The sequence below is a fragment of the Leptodactylus fuscus genome, chromosome 4 (assembly GCF_031893055.1).
Source record: "Leptodactylus fuscus isolate aLepFus1 chromosome 4, aLepFus1.hap2, whole genome shotgun sequence".
Classification (NCBI taxonomy): Eukaryota; Metazoa; Chordata; class Amphibia; order Anura; family Leptodactylidae; genus Leptodactylus; species Leptodactylus fuscus.
Genome location: NC_134268.1, coordinates 61784145 through 61807960, shown reverse-complemented (window position 1 = coordinate 61807960; position 23816 = coordinate 61784145). Strand labels below are relative to the sequence as shown.

The window sequence follows — 23816 nt, the reverse complement described above, 5'->3', positions numbered from 1 at the left end:
CACATGAGTTATTGGTCTCAAGAAAGCCATTTAAACAAGAGTGAGGTTGCGACTACCATTTCCTTTCAAGAACAGTGTACTTTAAGATGCTGCTACCTGAAACATGGCATATAAACATTAAGAGGGTAAACATGGAAGAGTGGCGCTACTTGGGAGTGCCCTGTGATTGCAGGCCCGCAGATGAGTGACAACACAGTGGCTCAGTGGTTAGCACTGCAGCCTTGCAGCACTGGAGTCCTGGGTTTGAATCCAACCAAGGACAACATCTGCAAGGACTTTGTATGTTCTCCCCGTGTTTGCATGCGTTTCCTCCCAAAAACATACTGACTGTCAGACATTCACAGATCTAATCCTATCCTACAGATATTAGTTGGTCTTCAAAATCCTGAAATCCTCCTCACCTACTGGTCCTGAACTTATAGTATGGAGTTCCTGACTGCCTCTCTTAGTCATACGATAGAGGCTTTCCAGGCCATGTGGTCTTCCTGGGACACATATTGTATACTGCAAGGTCTTTGACTCTTTTCCCTTTCCCCTATATTGTGTCACCTCCACTTGCTTTCTTGGTGTTATTTACTGCCATTTTCTTTTACTTCCTTTCCCTTTTCTATGTATTTTTTTTTTCTTTCCCTCAATTTAATCTTACTGGTTTGGTGTGGCAGCCACATGCGTGGTGGTGCCATGCCCTTCTCTGCTTATTTCTCAAATGTTTTTCATTTTTGTTTACAATATTCCTATTCTGTTAAAAAAATAAATTAATAAAAATTACAGTAAAAAAAAACAAAAAAACAAAAAAAAAACAAACATGGATAACCCCTTTATATAATAAAGGGAAAAGAAAGAATAGATCATGTCTTACCGGTTGCTCATAATTTGCTTGAAATCCCTATTTTTTAGCTCAAGAAAAAGATCCTGTATTTCCTCAGCCCTAGACCATATGATTTCAAGACACTGGGTTTTGAGAACTCCATGAAGCTTTGGTAGCTGGTAGAGAACAATCTTCATAAACCTATAAAATATCAACAACAAAAAAAAGAAAAGTATGGAACATGTATACAGTAATGAAGCTATAAAATACCTAGGAATTAGTTTGCCTTACCTGTCAGCAAACAGTGGAAAATGTTTCACGATTTTATTCAAGCACATTATGAACTTGTCTTCCTTATTACTGCTGTAAAGAGATTTTAAGTTTTTCTCTACATAAGCAAAGACGGGTCCTTCAATGTCCTTAAGGTGAAAGGGGAAAAAAAAACATGGGAAAGGCAAAAATTAGAAGTCATCAACTTTGTGCCCCAGTTAATATACAACATGAATTAATATACGAATCTTCTAGTAAAACTGATAAAAAAAAAAACAGATCCGCTTGAACGCCCATTTCAAAGAGGGGTTAAACTGCTCACGTGCCATACGCTGGCATCCACTCCATTGTGGATCTATTTTATAGACAGAGTATTAATTGCATGCAGAATTTTATTTCCATGGCAAAAAAACAACAGGTCCACAATGGAAAACAGGAGATCTGTTCTTTTTTTTTTTTTTTTTTTTTTTTTAACATTGAGGTCAATAGCAAATGGTACACACTGAAGGTACACTTACTTAGGTTTAGATTTGTATTTCTATTTATTTTCACTCTGATCCAGATTTTTAGAATGGATATTTTTCAAATACAGAAACATAGTGAACATGTGAACATACCCTTAAAGGTATTCTTTAGAGAAAAAAAAACAAAAAAACCCCAAAACATTGCTGCTTTCTTCCACAAACAGTGCCACGGGTTGTGTCTGAAATTGCAGCTGCGTGGAAATGAAAGGGGCTGAGACACAAAAATTCATAGAACCTGTGGTCTGCTGTGCTGGTTTCAAATGAGAGCTGCTATGCATTTCTAAAAGAGGACAAATCCTTCAGCATGTCAATTAAAAAATGTATTTAAGAAAAAAAAAACAAAGACCAAACTATTTAAAAAGAGTAAGTATAGATCAGATTTTTTTTCTCGTAGAAGGCAGAAGGCTAAAGCTTCACAAAAGAAGATTTCTATTAAGTCAGTGTACATCTAAAATGACAGACTGACAGGGGTCTTCCAATAATAACAAGTCTGAGCACTGGGACCCCCACCAATTAGAGTAAATGAGGTGCTGCTCCACTCATCTTTATGAAACTGTACAGCCCTCTGCTATCTCCACAGAATGGAAATGATAATAGTGAACATGCACAACCTGACGCTTGGTTCATAAGAGGAAGGCAGAACCCTCATTCCCATGATCAGTGGGGGTCCCATTCGTCAGACCACCACTCCATAACTTGTTTTTACAAGAATACCCCATTAAAAATTGGACATTGTCATTGCATTTTACTCTACTGACATTCTTGAGCAAACAAATGGCTGCTGTAACTTTAAACTAATCTAACAATATACAAACAATACAATGTGTATTACTCTACTAAACAGCCAAATACTGTAACATTTTAATACATCCACATGACATACTTTTTCTTTTTCTGCAATATATCGAAGAACAAGTCCAAGGACTTCAGAGGATGCAGCATAAATGTCTTTAAATCTGGTGAAGGTAACATTGTTGGCAAGAGCTTGAAAGTACCTGTATAGAAAACATATAATATATAAGATATATACAATAGAAGAATAGAATAACAATTCGCACTTTGTTGCACAAGACAAATAATCACATTTCTTAAAGAGTTTTTCCTATTTTGTCTGACTTATGGGAACAGCCAAGCAGTGCTGCTCTACACTAGTGTCATAGAGGATAATAGGAGCTACAAAAACAGCATAGCACAGCTGAGCAACACGGATTCTATAGCTACATAGTTACGGAAATAAAATAAATATATATATATATATATATATATATATATAAAACTTCAAATCAAGTAAATAAGCATACACATTAGTAGTAATCCCCTTATCTGAAAACACCCAAGCTGCAAACTTCTGACAATATTTTTCCCATATGAGGAAAAATTACCGATAATACCAAACTATCGTTTTGTTTTTTTACTTCCAATACAATTTGAATAAAAAGTGAACATCAGACATTCCCCAAGGTGGTAGAAATAAAAAGTAATTCTTGCGTACAAAGTCGCCTTACGCTCCCATATACAGAAACATAACAAAAGTTACAGGTGTCAGAATAAGGCGAATCCACAGATTATTTTTTTCTTTCTTAAAAAGTGTTACAACGGGAGACTACAGGTGACGTGTCGTTTTGGCTGCACAGGGTGCACCATAAAAACAAAACTCTTAAAAAAGTGGTGCAAATGCAATTTTATTCTCTAATTCCACCTCACTCAATTTTTTTCCAGCTTCCCAGCATATCCTATAGAATAGCATAGTAACATTATGAAAAAAATTTTTTGGCTTTGAAAGGTAGGTAGTAAAAAATTGAAAATAATTTGGAAGAAGATGGCATATCCCTAAAATATGCATGTCTTATAAAAAGCGGGGTTCCCACCATTCCAGGGAATAAAGGACCCCTCAGCGCTGCTCTAGTGCTCTGCGTCATTCTAAGTTTTCGCCACACAGCAATGTTCCTGGTCACCCCGACTGTGCAGGTAATGACAGCCAGCCCCCATTTTATTGAATGGAGTTCACTGTATTGCTGCGCAGAGAAAACAGAACTAAACTTTGCTCTAAACTATGGTCATTTTAAATTCTGGTTGGAAATTCTCCTTAATTAAAAAAAATAAAAATGTAACTTACCGGTCAGAAGCGATTTCACATTTTGGATCATATGGAGAAAAGTTATTAGCTACCACCAAACCTAGTAGCTGAATTCCCACCGAGTTGTCTTTTGACTTTGGATCTGTTCCAGAAAAGTTCTTATAGATTAACCTTAAAATAAAATGAATTATTTTTGTTGAAACTCTGCTTGCTTAATGTATCTGATATTACAAGCACAGATACATTGAATACTCAAACATGAAAAAATATGCTAAACTGCAATGTTGTATTCCCCTATCACCTCTTTAATCTCTTAAAAATAATCTGTTCTTGGGTGATGATATTATTTGGTAGTCGTAGAATAGGAACCAGCAGGGATCCAGTAAAAAAAAAAAAAAAAAAAACACATGTGCGTTCAAATAATTCTGTTACGCACTACGCTAACTCATAACACAATATGTAGTAATCTCAAATACTTCCTATAGTGTCAACTGAAGGCAAAAAGAACTTTATGTTTTACACCTATGGCTATACAGCAGAGCTGCAGGCTTTAACAAATGTGCCTAAATCTGAACATTTAGAAGTGAAATTAAAGGGGCTCTATCAGCAAAATCACGCTGATAGAGCCCCACATATGCATGAATAGCCTTTAAAAAGGCTATTCAGGCACCGCTAAAGTTATATTAAACTACCCCCCAGTTTTAAAATAATACCCTAAAAAAGAATGTGATCTACTTACGCATCGTGCACGTTGGGCGGGCATTCAGGGTGCGCCGTCTTCTTCATCCATGCCTCCTCTTCCTCCGATGTCCTCAGGTCCCGTCCTCCTCCGACGCTCGCGAACTGACATTGAAAAAAAAAAAAAAAAAAAAAAAGGCCAGGGCGCATGCGCAGTAGCCGTAGTAGAAGCCGCATGCTACTGCGCATGCGCCAGTCCATTTTTTTTTAATCAATGTCAGTTCGCGAGCGCCGGAGGAGGACGGGACCCGAGGACATCGGAGGAAGAGGAGGTGTGGATGAAGAATACGGCGCACCCTGAATGCCCGCCCAGCGTGCACGATGTGTAAGTAGATCACATTCTTTTTTAGGGTATTATTTTAAAACTGGGGGGTAGTTTAATGCAACTTTAGAGGTGCCTAAATAGCCTTTTTAAAGGCTATTCACGCATATGTGGGGCTCTATCAGCGTGATTTTGCTGATAGAGCCCCTTTAAAGGGGTTTTCCACTTTAGAATATTGAAGGCATCTTGATAATATTTATATGCCAGGAACTGTGATGCTCACTTGCCGTACAAAGTATAACAACACTGAAATCTATGGGACAGCGCTGCAATACTTAAAGCTGCTGCAAGTGAGCAGCATGGATCCTGGCATGTAAACATGGCCTGTTTCTGAGCTGCTGATCTACGACGGTCTTGGATGTCAGACCCTCACAGATCTAGTATTAATGGTCTATCCTAAGGATAGGTCAGCAACATTAAAGAGTAGATAACACTTTATCACATCGTTAACCAATTATTGTTGAAGGTATACAGAAAATTACTTATAATAAAATCTGTATGCATACTTGTATGGAATACAAAGGCACTCCTTCCAGCACTCCAGCACAGTTTTAATGATCTCAAGATTATGTCTATACACGGCTCTCTTTTCATGAAATGAATTCTTCATCATAAATTCAAGCAGTCTGTTAGCCAAGATTTCATCCTTTGCAAGTCCCTAAAAAACAAATATGTTGTAATATCAAACAATTATGTAGTAAATACTTATTATACCTTTATTTCAGGTCTCAGCTGTTACTTACATGAGGTGTAGCAACACTCGACCAAGAAAGTAGTGTCACAACAGTCTCCACAACCAAGTAGTGAATGCCTGTTCCGCCATTATTTTCAGACACAATCAGCTGTAATAATGGGCCAATCCAAAACTTTGCATAAGGGCGAAAAACCTAAAATACAAGATAATTCGCAGGAGATCATGTAAGCATAAAATCTGGTGATAACTATAGTATTCTTTTTAATAGGCCTGCCTTTTCTAAGAGAGACAAACAGAAACACGGTTCTATCAATGTGCCTTTGTTTTATATGGTCAGTAACTTTTCACATAACTTAGTCTCATTTATTAGATCATTTGATTCTGGATCAAATTTTGATGCACTTTAGGGCTAGTTCATACGTGGGGCGCCCGCTCAGGTTTTGACACAGAGAGAGACGCGGCGAGCCGTGTCTCTCTCTGGTCAAAACCCACCTGCCACGACCATCGCGGTCGCGACTTTCCCCTCCTATGTCGGCTCAAATGAGTGAGCCGACATAGGAGGGTGCTGCCGTTAGGTGGAAGCCGCGGTCCAGCGCGCCGCGGCTTCTGCCTGAAGAAAGAACATGTCGCTTCTTTTCTCTGCTAGTAGCAGCCCGCCACTAGTGGAAAAAAGAAGCCCGGTGGTCTGCATAGACCACCATTGTAAAGGAGCGGATTTTGAAGCGAAATCCGCTGTCAAAATCCACCCCTTTGTTCACGTGTGAACGAGCCCTTACTTTAAAAAGTTGTTCTTTTCTGCCTGAAAAATCTCTAAAGTTCCTGCCACTAAATGACTCCCCCCTTCCCAATTTGCTGTTCACTCCATGTTACTAGAAAAGGTCCATCTTTAGAAATCAACATACTCAAGATGGAAACAAAGGAACTGCAGGGCAAAGGGGCTCTGCATGTTTACACACAGCTTTGAGCTCACTGCCTGAACACTACTCAGAGAGGAGTCTGCAGCTTCTTACAACTCACAGTTAGTGTAAGGAGAGTCTATATACTTCTGACCAGCTGCTTGTGTTATTGCTGATGGGATGTTAGTCACTGACTGCTAGCAGCTTATTTGTGCTCAGACTTTTTTTTTCCGTGTCAGTGATCCTTTTAGCTGCATCATAACTTGGATTTGGAGCCCAGTGTCCAGCGTCTCCCCTTATGTTGATTTGGCCTTTACTCATCTATTTGTTTGCTATTTTACAGTTACTTCTCGCAGAAGTACATGTAAAGAAACAAATAGTAGTTATAATGGATGGGGGCAGACTGCTCTGTATGGTACAAGCCCCTGTCTCAGAGAGAAGTGTAAAATGTGCTGCAGCGATAATGGGGCATAATATATGAGGATAGGACAAGAGGACCAAAGTCTCTGAGGTGTACAAGCGTGTATTTAACAACTAGGAATACAGATGAAACATAGCAAAAACAAAGCAAAGAAAAACGGTTTTCAAAACTTACTTCCTCAGAGTTAACAACAAGTTTGGAAATGAAAAGACGTATGTTCAATGGTGTGGAGGGATTTCCTAGTTTAGAATGTAAAAAGGTCATCCATGGTGGCAGGTCTTGTGGAGTTTGTCCCTAAATACAACCGGAAAGGAACACAGATTTAGAATTAATATAATCAAAACAGTTGGTTTACAATTGGTGTCATGTACCAAAATACATGCCATCTCCACTGCCAAAAAGAATCCGAACTTCTGATTAGCTTCTGAGTAACAGCTATGTTTTCTCTATGAAAAGCTTTGATAAACCCAACACACCCAACGCGTCTGAAAAAAAAAACATTCCTCTATACCTCCTCTACTTGAGGTGTCAGGTTATTTTTCTGCATGTGTTTTATCAGTCCAGTCATAGGTGCCATGCACTCATGCTGATTTAATTCATCCATCTCAAGCTCCATAACATCCTGTGGGGTCCGGACTTCAGAGCTGCGATCCTGCCACAAAAAGGCTGAATTATAAGACAATTCTTCACATAAAAATGAAACTCACTCCAGACAAGACACAAGGTATAAGTTTATTTTATGACTAAAAGTCATAATGTAGAGGCTTTCTAAAAGGATTTCCTCAACTGTCCTTGTAAGCAGTAAATAAACTGTAAGGTGACTACAATTATGTGAAAAACACAATGCAATAAATATGGGGGGGGGAGGGGCTGAGTGCTCAGCAGCAGCTCTGAGCTGTGTATGTCTGACAAGTAACGGAGCTCCTCAGATAGGGGAGAGGGGAGGTGCGAGCTCCAGCATTTCTGATTCTGGTTTAATTGAATTTGGCTGATAAGGGCTGAGATAAGGAGTCCATTACCTCTGTATGTAATGCAAGCTGACTCAAATCTAGCTCTGCTCTATCAGCTTCTACATCAGCTTCATACTGTGGTAATGCATTTACAACCAATCCCTCATTACTAACTGCAAACATAGCAGATAGCAGAGCAAGTGAAACCCCGCCCACCAATGTGCCGAGAAAACCAGGAAGTGTACAGAGCAGACAGCCTGCAGGTTGGTGAACAAGGGTTATGGGAATACCCCTTTAAGGAAAATAAAATGAGGTGAACATGAAATAAGTGGTAATCTTTGTCATAAAAATTTATCGTCTCAAGTACCCTTAGTCTCCTGCTCCTTTGGGACTTTACTGGGTCCTGGGAACTGTAAGAAAAGCTTTGGATTCCCGTTGAAAAGTCAAACTGGCTCATTTCTTCACTCAGACTGCTATCTGCCATGTAAGACTGTGACGATAAATACTGGGGCTCATCTTTAATGGGTAACAAAACAAAGAAAAAACATTATGAACATTACAAATTATTCTAAATACATACAGTATACATTAGCATGAAATTAAAAAAAAAAACAGTATTATAAAGTCTGATCAAACAATTTTATGTTAGAAAATTGTGATATACAGTTAAGAAAAAAAACAAAGGAGTGCAGACCATTATTGTTAAAAGCTTGTCTCTTTACTAGCAGGCAGTAGCATTTTCTCTGTGGGAAATTTAAAGGGGTTTTCTGGGACTCTCTCAAAAGTTTGATGAAATCTGCGCAAAAAAACAATACCTGAATCCTCACTGGCTGCTTCTCTTGCTTCCTTGCGTATAGCCAGATACCTTTTCTTTCGTTCAATTGGTACCTTAAGATAAAATAGAATAACAAAGTTAATATTATACAGCACTATAGAAAATACTACTGCATGATTGTGCAATGGATAGGTACAGTATACAGATTGGTGTAAACAGGTTTAAGGTTGCCATACAGCGGTTAAATATTGCATGTGCATTGCTTGTGAATAAAGTTGAAGGGAATAGCCAGGAAATCAATGGGGGAATTTATCAACCCAATAAGACCAGTTTTTCTGGTGTAGATGGATGCTAATCTTGAGCATTTTGAGTACATGGCCCTTTCCTCACACCAAAGATGTGCCGCATCCCCCATTCTTGTATCTCACTGGCAATTTTCTGAAAATGAAGGCAGAGCAGGGTAGACCGGAGAAGCGCCAATCTAACATAATTGTTATAACTAATGGTAAAAATCTGACTTATTTAGGAAATCTATGGCAGTTCCTGACTGGCGTAGATTTCCACTCTGGTGCACAGGCCTATGTCTGATTGATTAAGGGGCTGGAGCCTCGTGATAATTTATTTCTGTTGATTGACAATCCAACCAAGCCTCTGCAAAGTGTCCAAAATGATACATGCTTTCAAGATGGAGGTAGGAGTTTAGTGCTAGAACACAATTGAATGGAGGGCAAAAATTATGTCTTGTAATCCTATCTGACAAATGCAGGCATTGTCCTAAGCCAGACTAGTTTCGCAACTGAGAGAAACATTTGAGTGAAGGTTAGATCTTCAAGGTAAGGTGAAGAAGTAGGGTTTGTGACCTATGAAGTGGGTCTTCCTCATGTCAGAGGAACAACAAGGCTTCTCTTCTTTCAAGGAGCCAAATCCATAAAACCTCTGAAAACACCCTGATGGCTGTTGTCATTGAGGACAATTCTGAGACCTCTTCCTGACAGATGTCAGAGCAAATTCATTTCATAAAGTCAACTTCCATAAAAAGAAAGAAAGGAAGAGCCCTCTTGGAGATTTTGTCTGCCACCCTGGCTGTTGAACAAGGAAACCTCAGAGAATATATTTGGAAGCATGGAGAAGGGAAGACACCAGGGCTGTACACCTAAAGAAATGCCCTGGTGAACCTGTTGTGCCTTGAATAACAGGCTGATGTCAGAAGAAAGCTTCCTATTTTCTAAAGTAGAAAGCCTCCATAAAAAAAGCCTACTGGCTAAATATGCATATTATTATACAAACTAAATAGTGAGACCTTTATCAGTAAACAACAAAGGTTGCAAAGATTTGGACGTGAACATAAAATGTTATAGGATAAACAATCATCCTTTGGTTTGTACTAAATCGTACAAGCCAATCAAACTTTAAAACATGGCTTGTATGAATGAGGTACATGGATAGAATGGCTGAACCTCTAGCAGCAACTTACCTCAACTTCTATGGGAAAGGAATAGTGGCGGTTGAGATCTATTATATTTTCAAGTATGAAGACATTCTAAAAGGAACAAATACACATGAAATATGTAGGAGTTAAAGCAAGAAAAATCTGTGGTCAATGGCTCTTTATATAACAGTAGATAGCCGTGAATGTGAACATTTTATAACGAAAGGTGTAAACATAATAAATATAATAGGGTATCTTACGGTAAGGGCTCGTTCACATGGGGCAAGAGGGGGCAGATTCTGACGCCGAATCCACCTCAGAATCCGCCCCTTCACAATAGAGGTCTATGTACATCGCTAGCTTCCTTTTTTTCATGAGCGGTATGTTCCGGAAGAAAGAAATGAGCTGTCCGAAGGCTAAGTCAGCCCCGGCGTCCGCCTCGCAACAGCACCCTCCGGACTAGGCCCAATCATGAGCTTTACATGATAATTATGGCACACTATATGTACTGTGGTTGCCCATCTGGTGTGGCATTGTGGCTGCCAGCATTGGGATTATGGCTTTCGTAATATATTCAATTGACATATTACCCCTTTTATTTCTGTCATTATTGGTGTGCCTTATGATCTGGTCGGCCTTTTGTTAAAACAAAAAGTGTAATGCCAGTCATACACATGAGATATTTATCTGCTGATTATTGTCAGATTCAACTTTCTTTACTAACATATGCTGTTAATCCTATGTATACTGTATATTCACTATAGGCTTCTAATTATTATCAGATTTTACCAAATCCAGCTGGATATGCCAAAAGTTTGCAGATAAATATCTTATAGGGGTTTGCAAATTAATATAGGAGATAACTTGCAGATTGGTGTGGTCCAACCGCTCAGACCCACACCAATCAGAATGGGAGAGTTCTGTCTCCACACTTCTAAATGGTGGAGTGGTTGGTCTGCACGTATACCATTCCATTAATTTCATGGACGTGCCAGAGATAGCCAAAGCACATTGCTTGGCTATTCCCGGCGCGCTGGTGAAATGGGTGGAGCAGAGTGAGCGTTGCTCAACCACCACGCCATTCTCGATCAATGGAGGTCTAAGCAATCTGCAAGGTATTTTTTATCCTATGGATGGGGGATAATTTACTAAAAGGTAAGACCCCTTCAAAGGGGTTGTCCCATTACCAATACTCATTTCCTATCCACAAAATAAGGCTAGGTTCACACCTGCGGCTGGATTCCGTTCGGGGTCTTCTTTCCTAAATCCGCTTATAAAATGCGGAGAGAAAAGTCCCCAAGACTGGAAACCCAGGTGCAGGTGTCAACATAGCGTGACCCAATAAGTGTCACATCCTGAGAGAGGATAAGTGTCTGTATAGTTCTAACGTTAATGGATGTAAGAAATTTTTGACACTTTTTGGGCAGCACAGTGGCTTAATGGTTAGCACTGTAGCCTTACAGCACTGGAGTCCTGGGTACGAATCCTGCCAAGGACAAAACATCTGCAAGGAGTTTTGTGTTTTCCCCTTGTTTGCGTGGATTTCCTTCCATACTCCAAAAGCATACTGATAGGGAAAAATGTACATTTTGAGCCCTGTATGGCGCTCACAATCTACATTTAAAAAAAATTTTAAAAAAAATTTGACACTTATTCTGCAAGTTACTTTTCATAACAGTGTGGATTGTTGATCACAGAATCTGTCCAACTATCAGAATGAGTTTGTTTTCCAGGATGAATTGTTTCTTTTCTCTAAAACATTTAGTATCACTAATTAGCAGAAGTACACATTACTAAGCATGTCTGCAGATTATTTTAATTTATAAACTAATATTGCATTTACAAGCAATTACCTTTTCCTTCTTTTCTGAGAAAAGAAAAGCCTGATAGAATTTACTCTCTGTAAAAGTGCATGTGCAAACTGCTATAGCACAGTTATATGCAGCACAATGATAGAGTCTCCTCTTCTCCAGCAGCTGGGTTTCCCCAGACATATTCTCTGTATACGCATCATGACACGATCTGTACAAACAGAAAAAAATTGAAAACTAAATGATTATTACATTATCTAATTTACCTAACAATCTATAACAGAGCATTTACTACTGTCTTTAATGGAACAAGAATAAATCTTTTACATTGTTTTTTTAAAGGCTGGCTTAAGAGGACCTTGATAATACTGCATATAAAAAAAGGAGAGAAGGGGAAAAAATAAAAAAAATAAAAAAAAAAGAGGAGAAAGACTACAAAAATTGAATCTTAGTTCAATGTAAGACTAAATCAAAATCGCAATGAGTCAGGCATTTTACATTTAATGGCAAATATTTAGGTCACACCTCTTTTAAACCACATTCCTTTTTCAGTATTATAGGGATGGATAGGGAACGAATTTGCCCCAGCAGTTTTTTTCAGACCAGACACGTCCGAACTGAAACTGTTATTATTATACTCTAGGTTCTCTTCAGCGTATAGTTAGCAGAGGCCCATGGGAGATGAACGAACACAAAAAAATATGTGTTACTCACCTCTCGTAGGCACCGTGCAGTTCTCTTTTCTCTTCCAGTCTTCTGACTGACATCAGCGACTGCTGAGGACTATGACTGGGCCTCAGCGGTCAAATGGGTCAAGCAGCGTCATGACATTTGCGACTGTGTGTCACAATACCACATCAATCAGGAAACCCGAAGACAACAGGGAGTCGCGCTGAAGCCCAGGAGAGTTGAGTGACATTGTTTTTTTTGTTTGTGTGTATTTGTTGTCCTTCCATGGGCTAACTATACTCTGAAGTCTGAAGAAAATCCAGAGTATAATAATAGCATTTTTGATTCAGTTGTGTGCGGTCTGATTGAAACTGCAGGTGGAACCTCGCAAATATTGCAATAACTGAGCTGAAATAACCCTACACAACTGAACTGAAGAAAATCATGGTGATTATCCTGGTTGATGTTCGGTATCAGTTCGTTTTTGATTAATTGCCCAGCCGTAACTCAATGTACATTCACTTACTTTATCAATGTCCTGGTCAGCTGTTTCCCTTCAACATTCACCGATCCTTCAAACATATGATTTATTCTGGACTCCTTGGAGTAAATTTCATCCTTAGAAAGACGTGAATAAAGAACTTCCAGTATTTTGTAATAACCAAGTTTCTTTGTAAGTTGAGTATCAAAGATGGCTTCTGATGTCTAGAAAAAAGCATATAGTCAGTGACTCATACTGAATGCTTTTGTATAACACATAGCAGACTTATCATTGGAATAACATGATTTGTGATATTCATATGCCTGAATAGCCTTTAAAAAGGCTATTCAGGTGCTGCTACTAGTTTTTTAAAAGACCCCAATGTTTTTATTACATACTGGTAAAACTGATATGTAAATGAACCTCTCTGTGCACCCTAGGCGTTCCCCCAAGCACCGTCCACCCCCTGCGTCATACTTTGAAACCGCCCCCTCTTTAGCTTGTGCTCCGAGAATTCCTTCTCCACTAACCCTGTAACCACCTCCATCGTCTCCAATCTCGTTCCTGCGCATTGAAATCTCGGGCATGCGCAGTAACGCTCCCTTCTGAGCGCTACTGAACATGCCGAGCGCCGTTTTCTTGTGGACAATGGAAGAAAGCACACAAGAAAATTTTGGCTTTCAGACTAAATGCTGGGTTTGTCCTCTGTAGACAAAAGGGAGATAATACCAGGAGAATGATTGATCTGAAAGACGCGGCTCGGCTGAACGTCTTGGCTTAGCTTAGATGCAGAGAAGACCTTTGATTATCTTAGGTGGCCTTTCCTGTTTGCAACCCTTGAGGGTCCTTTTATAACAGTGATCAGAAGCCTTTATTCAACACCACAGCTACAATTAGGCTCTCTCACACTCCCCCCCCCCTCTCCCTTCCCATTCCACCTATATAATGGAACCCAACGGGGCTAACTGCTCTCTCCCTTGCTCTTTCTAAAAGAAAAGTAACCTGAGTGATTCTTTAAGTGCATACAGTCTCATGATAGAAGTATGTATAATCCAACAGAGAACACCCTCAAGAACTAACAACATATTTAAAATGCTTATGTAAATGGTAACCTTAGTGAATCTGCTCTTCAGAACATCCATTGAAAAATTAATGATTCTGCTGAAAAAATCTGTCAAAGCTTCAGAACTGCAGTTCCACAGGAGGGTCAGCAGACACTGGTCAACTAAAGATTGTCGAGTTGTATTTGAAAGGAGATCTTCACTCTTGAACATGTTGTGTAGCGTATCCATCAAGATCACTTGTTTATCCCAGCTACATCTAAATAATGGGGAGACAGAAGTAATGAACATTTTCAATTTAAAAAAAAAAAAGAAAAAAAAAAAGTTCCCGACAATAGCTACATTACTAATGCAATGTCTAAAACAGAATACAAAGGACATGTCATTAGAAAATTTGGAGAAAAAAAATTAAAACAAAGTTTTAGTTACCTTTTAATAACTTTTTTGAAGGTACTCTGAAATAACTCTTCCATAAAATGTTTATTGTCCCTGCAAAGAATGTTAGCCATAAGCTGTAGCAGCACTGGACTTTGGGACAATTCCAACGCATCTAAAAACTAAGACAAATAAATGCAATTTTATGTTAACACAGTCGCACATTATGAGGCAAAAATTAAACTAATGTCATTGAAACATTGTTGTGCAGTGTTTTTCTACTTTTCAAATTCATTGTCATATTATTCAGTTTTGTACTATAATGTACAGTGCATACACTGTGAGCAAAAAAAAAGAATTTAGGAGAATAAAATGTTACAGAAGCATTCCTCATCTTGGAATGGGAAACATGGAATAGAACCTGCAGACTCAAATGCAGGGCCGCCGATAGGCCAGTACTACTGCTACTGGCGTCAGGGGCCCGGCCAAATTTAAAAATGGGGGGGGGGGCCGGGCCCCCTGGCGCCGGCAGCAGTCATTGTATGTCCTGTGTGTTTCAACTCAGATCTGCGTCCAGAGGACGCAGATCTGAGTTGAACACATACGTGGCTGAAGCAAGGAGCTGACCTGTGTCAGCTCCTCGCTTCACCGCTGCGCGCCTCTCTCGCTGACACATATGCGGCTGAAGCGAGGAGCTGACCTGTGTCAGCTCCTCGCTTCAGCCGCATATGCGTCAGCGAGAGAGGCGGCAGCGGCGAAGCGAGGAGCTGACACAGATCAGCTTGCTTCAGCCGCTGAAGCGAGGAGCTGCCCTGTGTCAGCTCCTCACTTCGCCGCTGCCGCCGGCTACCCGTCAGTGTAGACGCGATGTGATGACGTCACATCGCATCTACAACTGTGCGCCAGTAAGAGAGAGAGGCGCGCAGAGAGCAGCGGGGGAACGAGGAAAAGGTAAGTTTAATGTGGATTATGTGGAACGTGAAACTGGGGGCAGATGAAGGAGAGGACGGCATGACACTGGGGGCAGAGATGGAGGGACATGAATCTGGGGGCAGAGATGTGGGGACATGAATCTGTGGGCAGAAATGGAGGGGACATGGATCTGGGGGAAGAGATGGAGGGGGCATGAATCTAGGGGCAAAGATGGGGGGACATGAATCTGGGGGCAGAGATGGGGGGACATGAATCTGGGGGAAGAGATGGAGAGGACGGCATGACACTGGGGGCAGAGATGGAGGGACATGAATCTGGGAGCAGAGATGGAGGGGACATGAATCTGGGGGCAGAGATGGAGGGGACATGAATCTGGGGGCAGAGATGGAGGGACATGAATCTGAGGGCAGAGATGGAGGGGACATGAATCTGGGGGCAGAGATGGAGGGACATGAATCTGAGGGCAGAGATGGAGGGGACATGAATCTGGGGGCAGAGATGGAGGGGACATGAATCTGGGAGCAGAGATGGAGGGGACATGAATCTGGGGGCAGAGATGGGGGGACATGAATCTGGGGGCAGAGATGTGGAGACATGAATCTGGGGGCAGAGATGGAGAGGACATGAATCTGGGGGCAGAGATGGAGGGACATGAATCTGGGGGCAGAGATGGAGAGGACATGAATCTGGGGGCAGAGATGGAGGGGACATGAATCTGGGGGCAGAGATGGGGGGACATGAATCTGGGGGCAGAAATGGAGGGGACATGGATCTGGGGGCAGAGATGGAGGGACATGAATCTGGGGGCAGAGATGGAGGGACATGAATCTGGGGGCAGAGATGGAGGGACATGAATCTGGGGGCAGAGATGGAGAGACATGAATCCGGGGGCAGAGATGGAGAGGACATGAATCTGGGGGCAGAGATGGAGGGGACATGAATCTGGGGGCAGAAATGGAGGGGACATGGATCTGGGGGCAGAGATGGAGGGGACATGAATCTGAGGGCAGAGATGGGGGACATGAATCTGGGGGCAGAGATGGAGGGGACATGAATCTGGGGGCAGATGAAGGGTGTATATGAAGCTGGGGGAGAGACGGAGGGGGGACATATAATTTACGGGTGACTGTAGGAGGATTATACAGTGTGCGGGCACATGAAAAATTAATGAGTGGGCGGAGTCAATATAACAGTGGGTGGGGCTAAATTTCCCGCGGTTCTTCTTCAAAAGTTGGGAGGTATGGGTACAGGGGGCAATGGAAAGATGTTAGAGGGTGGACGGGGGGGATTGTTGGGACATCAGGTGTGCGGCACTGCGGAGAGGGAACTGGGGCAATAATATATAATATATAAGTTTTTAGCTGGAGAATAATAATGATGTAGGCGGCTATACTACTAGCATAGCAGCCTGTTTGGGGGTGGGACTTTCACTTTAAAGGAGTATTCAAGTTGCGTTTTTGGCCTCCCTTGCCGGGATACGTTGGTAACCAGTCACAATTAGCTCCCCACTTATCCCTGCACGGAGAACTGCAGGCCCCCCTTTTTTTTAATGGCCAGTTCTTCGTGCAGGGATAAGTTGACAGCTGATTTTGACTGGTTACCAACGTATCCCGGCAAGAGAGGCCAAAAACGCAATGTGAATAAGCCCTGAGGATTTATTAGGAGGGCTCTTAGAGATGGTGTTGGCTCTCTATAGGCGCTGCCACATGTAGCAGATTTTACCTGCAAATAGAATCTGATTAAGCCTTGTAATGCTACTAAATAAAGGGAAATGTAATACATAATTGGTATGATGCAAAATAAGGTCGTTTTAAAATGGCGGGGGGGGGGGGGGGGCAGACACTTAGGCTGTATGGGGCCCCAAAATTCCTGATGGCGGCCCTGCTCAAATGTATTAACCCGACTCACACACTACATGTCACATTGTTCTCCAATCCAGACTTCCAGGGCAGACAACCACACCATGTTCTAAAAATATGGCAAGGCTTAGTATAACACTACTGATAAATCGCTATACCCTTTTGGAACCCTACAAGAGAAATTCCTGTGGGTAACAGTATTCCCCCACTTTGCTTATTTACAAGTAAGGCGCGCATATGAACCTTGATTTATCATGAGTGGGACAATACATTCAGGATGACAATCTTTGCCCACAAACTCCAAAGGAGAACTAGTGCAACCATTCTGCGTTTACAGCCTTCCTGGGATTACTATTCTGCCCAGATGGGAATGGGGATCTTGACATGATCATGTAAGTCATGTCTGCCTCCTAGGGACAATAGGCTAAAACCGGCTAGGGTATAGCCCAGAAGTGACATCTTTTGATACTCCTAGCGTCAGCTTCCTAGTGGATAGACCTATATGCATTGTGGTGTGTATCCCAATGACATAAACTAGAAATGGGTATTTTTCCATCAGATGCCTGGTATAGGTGTAGTGTATCTGGGGCAGATCTGTTATTGCCTGTGGGCTTGTGGGGCAGTCCAGTCTTTCTGGAGACCTTTTAGGGAGTTTTTTCTGTGGAGTCTTTTACAAAGACACACCTTACTAATTTTGTTACTTTAGACAATCGCTGGGACTTATTTGAATGGATCTTTCAAAAACTTACAAATGTGATTGGGGATCCTGGAAACTACATCATTTGGTGTCTGCAGCAGCCCATAAAACCCACCTTTGAGGCAAGTATTCTTAAATAAACTGACTTATTTACTTGCAATGGATTGGGTGGAGACAGCCATAAAGAAAGAAGATAGAGAAGTGACATTTTTCAGGGAATCGTTCATATCCATACGCCACATGAGAATTCAACAGATGCTTAAAGAGGACCTTTCACCATATCTGGGCACATGCAGTTCTATATACTGCCAGAAAGCTGACAGTGCGCTGAATTCAGCGCACTGTCGGCTTTCCCGATCCGTGCCCGGTGTAAAGCGCTATCGGTCCCGGTACCGTAGCGCTTTACAGTCAGAAGGGCGTTTCTGACCATTAGCCAGAGACGTCCTTCTGCCTCGCGGCGCCAATCACGCTGTGCTGTGGAGCCGGGAGGAACGCCCCCTCCCGCTCCTGATAATGCTCGTCTACGGACGAGCTGTGTGAGCAGAGGGAGGGGGGCGTTCCTCCCGGCTCCACAGCACAGCGCGATTGGCGCCGCGAGGCAGAAGGATGTCTCTGGCTAATGGTCAGAAACGCCCTTCTGACCATAGAAGAGCTACGGTACCGGGCCGTAAGCTCTTCACACCGGGCACAGATCGGGACAGCCGACAGTGCGCTGTATTCAGCGCACTGTCAGCTTTCTGGCAGTATATAGAACTGCCTGTGCCCGGATATGGTGAAAGGTCCTCTTTAAAGACTTTTCTGGCAACACCTTCTGCTACTTGAATACAATTCTGACAGTGGTCCCACCCATTTAGCTCTGAAACAAATGTGTCTTAATGGAGTGCTGGGGGATCATGAAATTGGATTTAAGATCATGAGATTGGGGATCATGAGATTGGATTTAAGAGATAGACTTTAGAGGGCTTTTTCCACTCATGGATAATGGTGCTGCCACACTATGTTCTGACCACAGCCACAGCCACATTCCACGTAAGCAAAACACTGATTCATTACAGACTATTTATAATTACTAGCCACACAATTTAGTGGCGAACACATGGTTTCCCACTTACTAGCACATAAACTTGCTTATTTGTAGACTTACTTAGGGTACTTCCATGAACAGAAACACATTTTTATTTTTGTAAACTTTTAAAAGTCAAATATTTTGCAAATATAAGCAATTAACATTTTGTAGAGTGTTAAAGATTTTCTCTAACCATCTTAGTGGTGTACTTGAGCACTAAACGCCCATGAGGATAACCCAACCACAATAAGGAAGGTATGTCTCCGGTTGGACAAAGTAGAAAACTGTACAAAAAAAACGTCTCATTCTTGAGGCATTAGTATGTCTCTGTACAGCAGTAAATAGCCCCCAATTTTGTGAATTAGCACCATGTAACTCCAACTTTTGCTGCAAAAGGCAACCTTTAGCTATAGACGCTCAGGGCTAACTGCTGAGGTATCTGCATATAGTAAAGGGATTATTTCAGACAGGACGACCTCTATGAAACAAGTCTTCATTGTAAAGACTACACTGTATCCACCAATGCTAAGCATTAGATATATATGTTGGAACTGACTGCTATAGGACACAATGGCACATGTTAAGACTGGATGCCATTGGTAGCAATGACACCCTCTTAAATAATGTTTTTATACATGTAAATAACTGGCTTAGTGAACAGAACATATTACAGAAGAGGTCACAGGATAAGGATTAACTAAAGATGAGTTATGATGTATGTATACAATAAATGAAATCTGGATTACTCACCTTTTTTAGACAGTCTGCATAATTATTAAACTTTAAGGTGCCTTTAGGAAATTCAGCAGATTTCAATGGGAAGTTAAAGGCAACAAATTGATCAAGAGCATTCTTTAACTCATTCAGTCTCTCTTCTTTTAGGTTGGTGAAGAAAGGTAGTATGATAATAGCTTGACTCTGTAATATAAGCAATACGCCATTTTAACTCTGCGCCAAAAGTAATACAAGGGAATATTACACATGTCTTGCCACTGCCGAAGTGTATCACTTACATAAAAGTGAAAACAGTGCCGGATCAGACACTATATACAGCTATAGCCGCATCCAGGTACCCTATGTGTTACCACCCTTACGCTAAAATCCTACATTGTGGAAATGCAGCTTTTTTTTCTGTTTGGAGGAGTAAGAAGAATCCTCTGCAGCCAGGGTCTCCATCCCCCGTATGTGGAGAAGTCCCAGAAGTGTAGGGGTAAGAGTGCTACACCAATGCCTGTGAATGACTAATCTGGCAGCCGTAAGGAAAGGTCGTAGAAAGTCGTCCTTAGCTTTAGATATTTTGCCAGGAATAACTGACAGGAGGGCTAGATGTGGGGAGGACACTAACAAGCGGCCACTAACCTTGGTGTACAATTCAAATACAAAGTCTTAAATGAGTTTAAGATAGATATATCCGTGGAGCTACACACTCTTTGAACACATGATGGGAATGCTGGGCTTAAAGGATTCTTCAACTTGTATCCAAAGAGCAATGATTTAGCCGCACATACGTAACTTTGAGGTGCAAAGAAGTAATTTTTTATTTATACAACCTGATCTACAGTTCCCCTTTCTCCTGTATATTTATACATGGCGTATTGCATGGTGTATACCTTGTTATGGATGTATAAATAAAAGAATACTTCTTTGAATTTCACAGTTACGAACACTTAACAACACTACAATCCCACCAAATAAGAAACAGAGTACCCCTCTCGGGGCCACAGTGCCAACAACGATTAGAGACACTAGTATCAAACCAGTAAAGGAGGATAACAATACCAATGAGTCAGGATCTTCAAGTTCCTTGAAATTATTTAGTTGCAAGTAAACTTAAAAAACTTGAAAGGCAACGATTTGTGACTCTAACACCAAAAAAAATGGCATAGATTATTTAATGAATTTGTTCCAGTGTGTAAAAATTTTGTTCAACATACTTTTAAATTCAGGCCAAGCTTCTGATCAGAGAGAATGCTTAAGTAGGTCTTAAAAACGACATTAAAAGCCGGGTTGTTTGTATCAAAAGACACAGAAGACTCAATCTGAAAAATAAGAACAAAACAGCAATATAAATATATGTAATATATCAAAAGAAAAGGATCTGATTGTAAAATTATGCAATTACAATAAACAGGCAAAGCGCAAAGAAAATGCATTTACTAACTTCATATAAAATAACTGTAAAAATGGAGGACAGAAATCCTACAGCTGTCTACGTAACTGCAGACACAGAATTGGGTAAAACCAAGCTGACACAGAATTTTACAGTGTAATTCCCATTATATTTATTTATTTATTTGCTATTGTGTCAGGGTGTGTGGTGAACATTTTTGTAATACACTTTATTAACTTGTAGAAAAACAAAAAAGGGAGGAGTACCCTAATTGGACACATTAAAATAATTTCTTTATTAAGAACTGATGTAAAATCTCTGAACAACCAAACTAAGAAAACAAAAAGAACAAGTGTGTAGTGTTGGTGAATATTAGTGCCACTACCCACTCACCAAAATAACTGTGTATACCAATAGAATATAAATAAATACAGGCCAACGCCTAATAAACCTATCGGAGCTCAAGCAACCCCCATAAACCCCGCCCACCGACGGAGTGTAAACAATAACAATGCTGTGATCATGCAGCTCGCTACATTAACCACTTCAGTACCGGGCCAATTTGTGGTCCAGGACCAGACACATTTTCAGGTTTTTTTGGATGTGTGGTTTTGAGGGCTGTAACATTTTTCTCGTATGTCTCATTCAACTAATTTTTGCATCTTTTTTCAGGGACACATAGGGCTTTATTTTTATGTTGTTTTTATTTTCGAATGTGTTTTAATTTTTTTTTTATATCCGGGAAAATATAAACATAATAGAAGGGAAATTGTGTCTGGTTTTCACTTTATTATTTTTTTTTTAATTTAATAACACAAAGTGCTAATGAAAATCTTTATAAAATAGTTTTTCCTCTACATTACAGTAATTTTTATTTTGTATGGTGTTGTCGGGGGTGGGGCTATGACCTTTAATAATGGCTTTTTATTAGCTTATTATTTTATTTATTTTTATTATTTTATTTTCATTTTTTTAAAACTTTTTTATTATATTTTTTTATTTTTTCGCTGGAATCTTCCCCGTAGTTCCTGGGCTGCCACCTGATAGTCCGAAACAGATGTACAATTACGACGTAGCCTAAGAAACTGGCCTTTGGGTATTCCTTTTCTTAAACTATAGGGGTGCCAGCTTTCCATCTGAGCAAGGAGTTAGTTGATGTCTATTTTCTAAAAATAGTAGTACTCAACTTGCCAGAGGGAGATTTCATAATACTTAAGTCCAGGAATGTAAGTGACTGATCATAAATTTCGCAAGTAAAGAAAAGATGAAGAGTATTAACGTTTAAGGCCTGCACAAATTCTGAAAATGATTCCTTAGAGCCTCCCCATACAATGAACACGTCATCTATATAACGGACCCACATGAGGATATAAGATGACCATCTCTCCATGGGGTCTGCAAAGACCACCTCCCTCTCCCACCAGCCCAGGTATAAATTGGCAAAGGCCGGGGCGCAGGGACTCCCCATGGCCATACCCCTGAGCTGGTGGAAGAAGAGGCGGTCAAAAAGAAATGTGTTGTGTTCAAGGATAAACCATAAAAGTTCTACCACAAAAGAATTGTGTGGGGCAAAGTCGTTCCCCCTTGCCACAATGGGCCTGCCTTTTAAAGGGGCTAGGCCCTTGTGGACCTTTGGCAGCGCATACAAGTTTGGGCGAACAGGATGATGCGGAAGCAGGAATTGAAATTCACTCTCGCTAATCAATCTCTCCTCCTTTGTATTATTTAATAATACCTGTAATGCCCCAAGGTATTCCTCAGTGGGGTCCCAGGGAAGGATTTCATAGCAATCTGTATTATTCAAAATTGACCTGCACATTTTGATGTACTTAGTGCGGTCCATTAACACCAAATTGCCCCCCTTATCAGAAGGTTTAATAATTAAGTTGTCATCCTTTTCCAACCCCTGTAATAACTCCCTTTCATGTAGGTTCAAATTGGTTCGGTCTCTAAAGCTTCTCACATCCAATTTGGACAGTTGATCCAAAACCACTCTGCAGAAGACATCTATGGCCGTATCATCAGAGATAGGAGGGAATTTTTTGGAGGGTAGATGTAAATTCATAAAAGGTCCCTCCCCTAACTCCCTGCTCCCATAACCGCCCCAACAACCTAAGAGATGGAAGGTCCTCCTCTGTAACTCCCAAGAGTTCACAATTTCTTCGATCATTAATTTTGAAGAATTTTCTCCATTTTAATTTCCTACAGAAGAGGTGTACAGTGCCTACAAGCAGTATTCAACCCCCTGCAGATTTAGCAGGTTTGATAAGATGCAAATAGGTTAGAGCCTTCAAACTTCAAACAAGAGCAGGATTTATTAACAGATGCATAAATCTTACAAACCAAAAAGTTATGTTGCTCAGTTAAATTTTATAAATTTTAAACATAAAAGTGTGGGTCAATTATTATTCAACCCCTAGGTTTAATATTTTGTGGAATAACCCTTGTTTGCAATTACAGCTAATAATCGTCTTTTATAAGACCTGATCAGGCCGGCACAGGTCTCTGGAGTTATCTTGGCCCACTCCTCCATGCAGATCTTCTCCAAGTTATCTAGGTTCTTTGGGTGTCTCATGTGGACTTTAATCTTGAGCTCCTTCCACAAATTTTCAATTGGGTTAAGGTCAGGAGACTAACTAGGCCACTGCAACCCCTTGATTTTTTCCCTCTTGAACCAGGCCTTGGTTTTCTTGGCTGTGTGCTTTGGGTCGTTGTCTTGTTGTTAGATGAAATGACGACCCATCTTAAGATCCTTGATGGAGGAGCGGAGGTTCTTGGCCAAAATCTCCAGGTAGGCCTTGCTATCCATCTTCCCATGGATGCGGACCAGATGGCCAGGCCCCTTGGCTG

At 40.8% G+C, this 23816-nt stretch overlaps 1 protein-coding gene across 1 annotated transcript in view; it reads right to left on the bottom strand.

Annotated features, from left to right (window-relative positions):
• The window catches only part of PRKDC (protein kinase, DNA-activated, catalytic subunit), a 130176-nt gene that overhangs the window by 43484 nt on the left and 62876 nt on the right, over positions 1–23816 (bottom strand). The window contains exons 38-54 of the mRNA XM_075270572.1: positions 20791–20895; positions 19607–19774; positions 14356–14483; positions 13978–14185; positions 12911–13089; positions 11758–11926; positions 9950–10015; positions 8516–8588; positions 8068–8216; positions 7262–7402; positions 6925–7044; positions 5483–5626; positions 5246–5397; positions 3719–3850; positions 2486–2597; positions 1100–1227; positions 860–1009 (exon numbers count right to left, since the gene is read on the bottom strand). Coding sequence (XP_075126673.1) covers positions 860–1009; positions 1100–1227; positions 2486–2597; positions 3719–3850; positions 5246–5397; positions 5483–5626; positions 6925–7044; positions 7262–7402; positions 8068–8216; positions 8516–8588; positions 9950–10015; positions 11758–11926; positions 12911–13089; positions 13978–14185; positions 14356–14483; positions 19607–19774; positions 20791–20895 — 2324 coding nt within the window. The remainder of the gene's footprint in view (positions 1–859; positions 1010–1099; positions 1228–2485; positions 2598–3718; positions 3851–5245; positions 5398–5482; positions 5627–6924; positions 7045–7261; positions 7403–8067; positions 8217–8515; positions 8589–9949; positions 10016–11757; positions 11927–12910; positions 13090–13977; positions 14186–14355; positions 14484–19606; positions 19775–20790; positions 20896–23816) is intronic.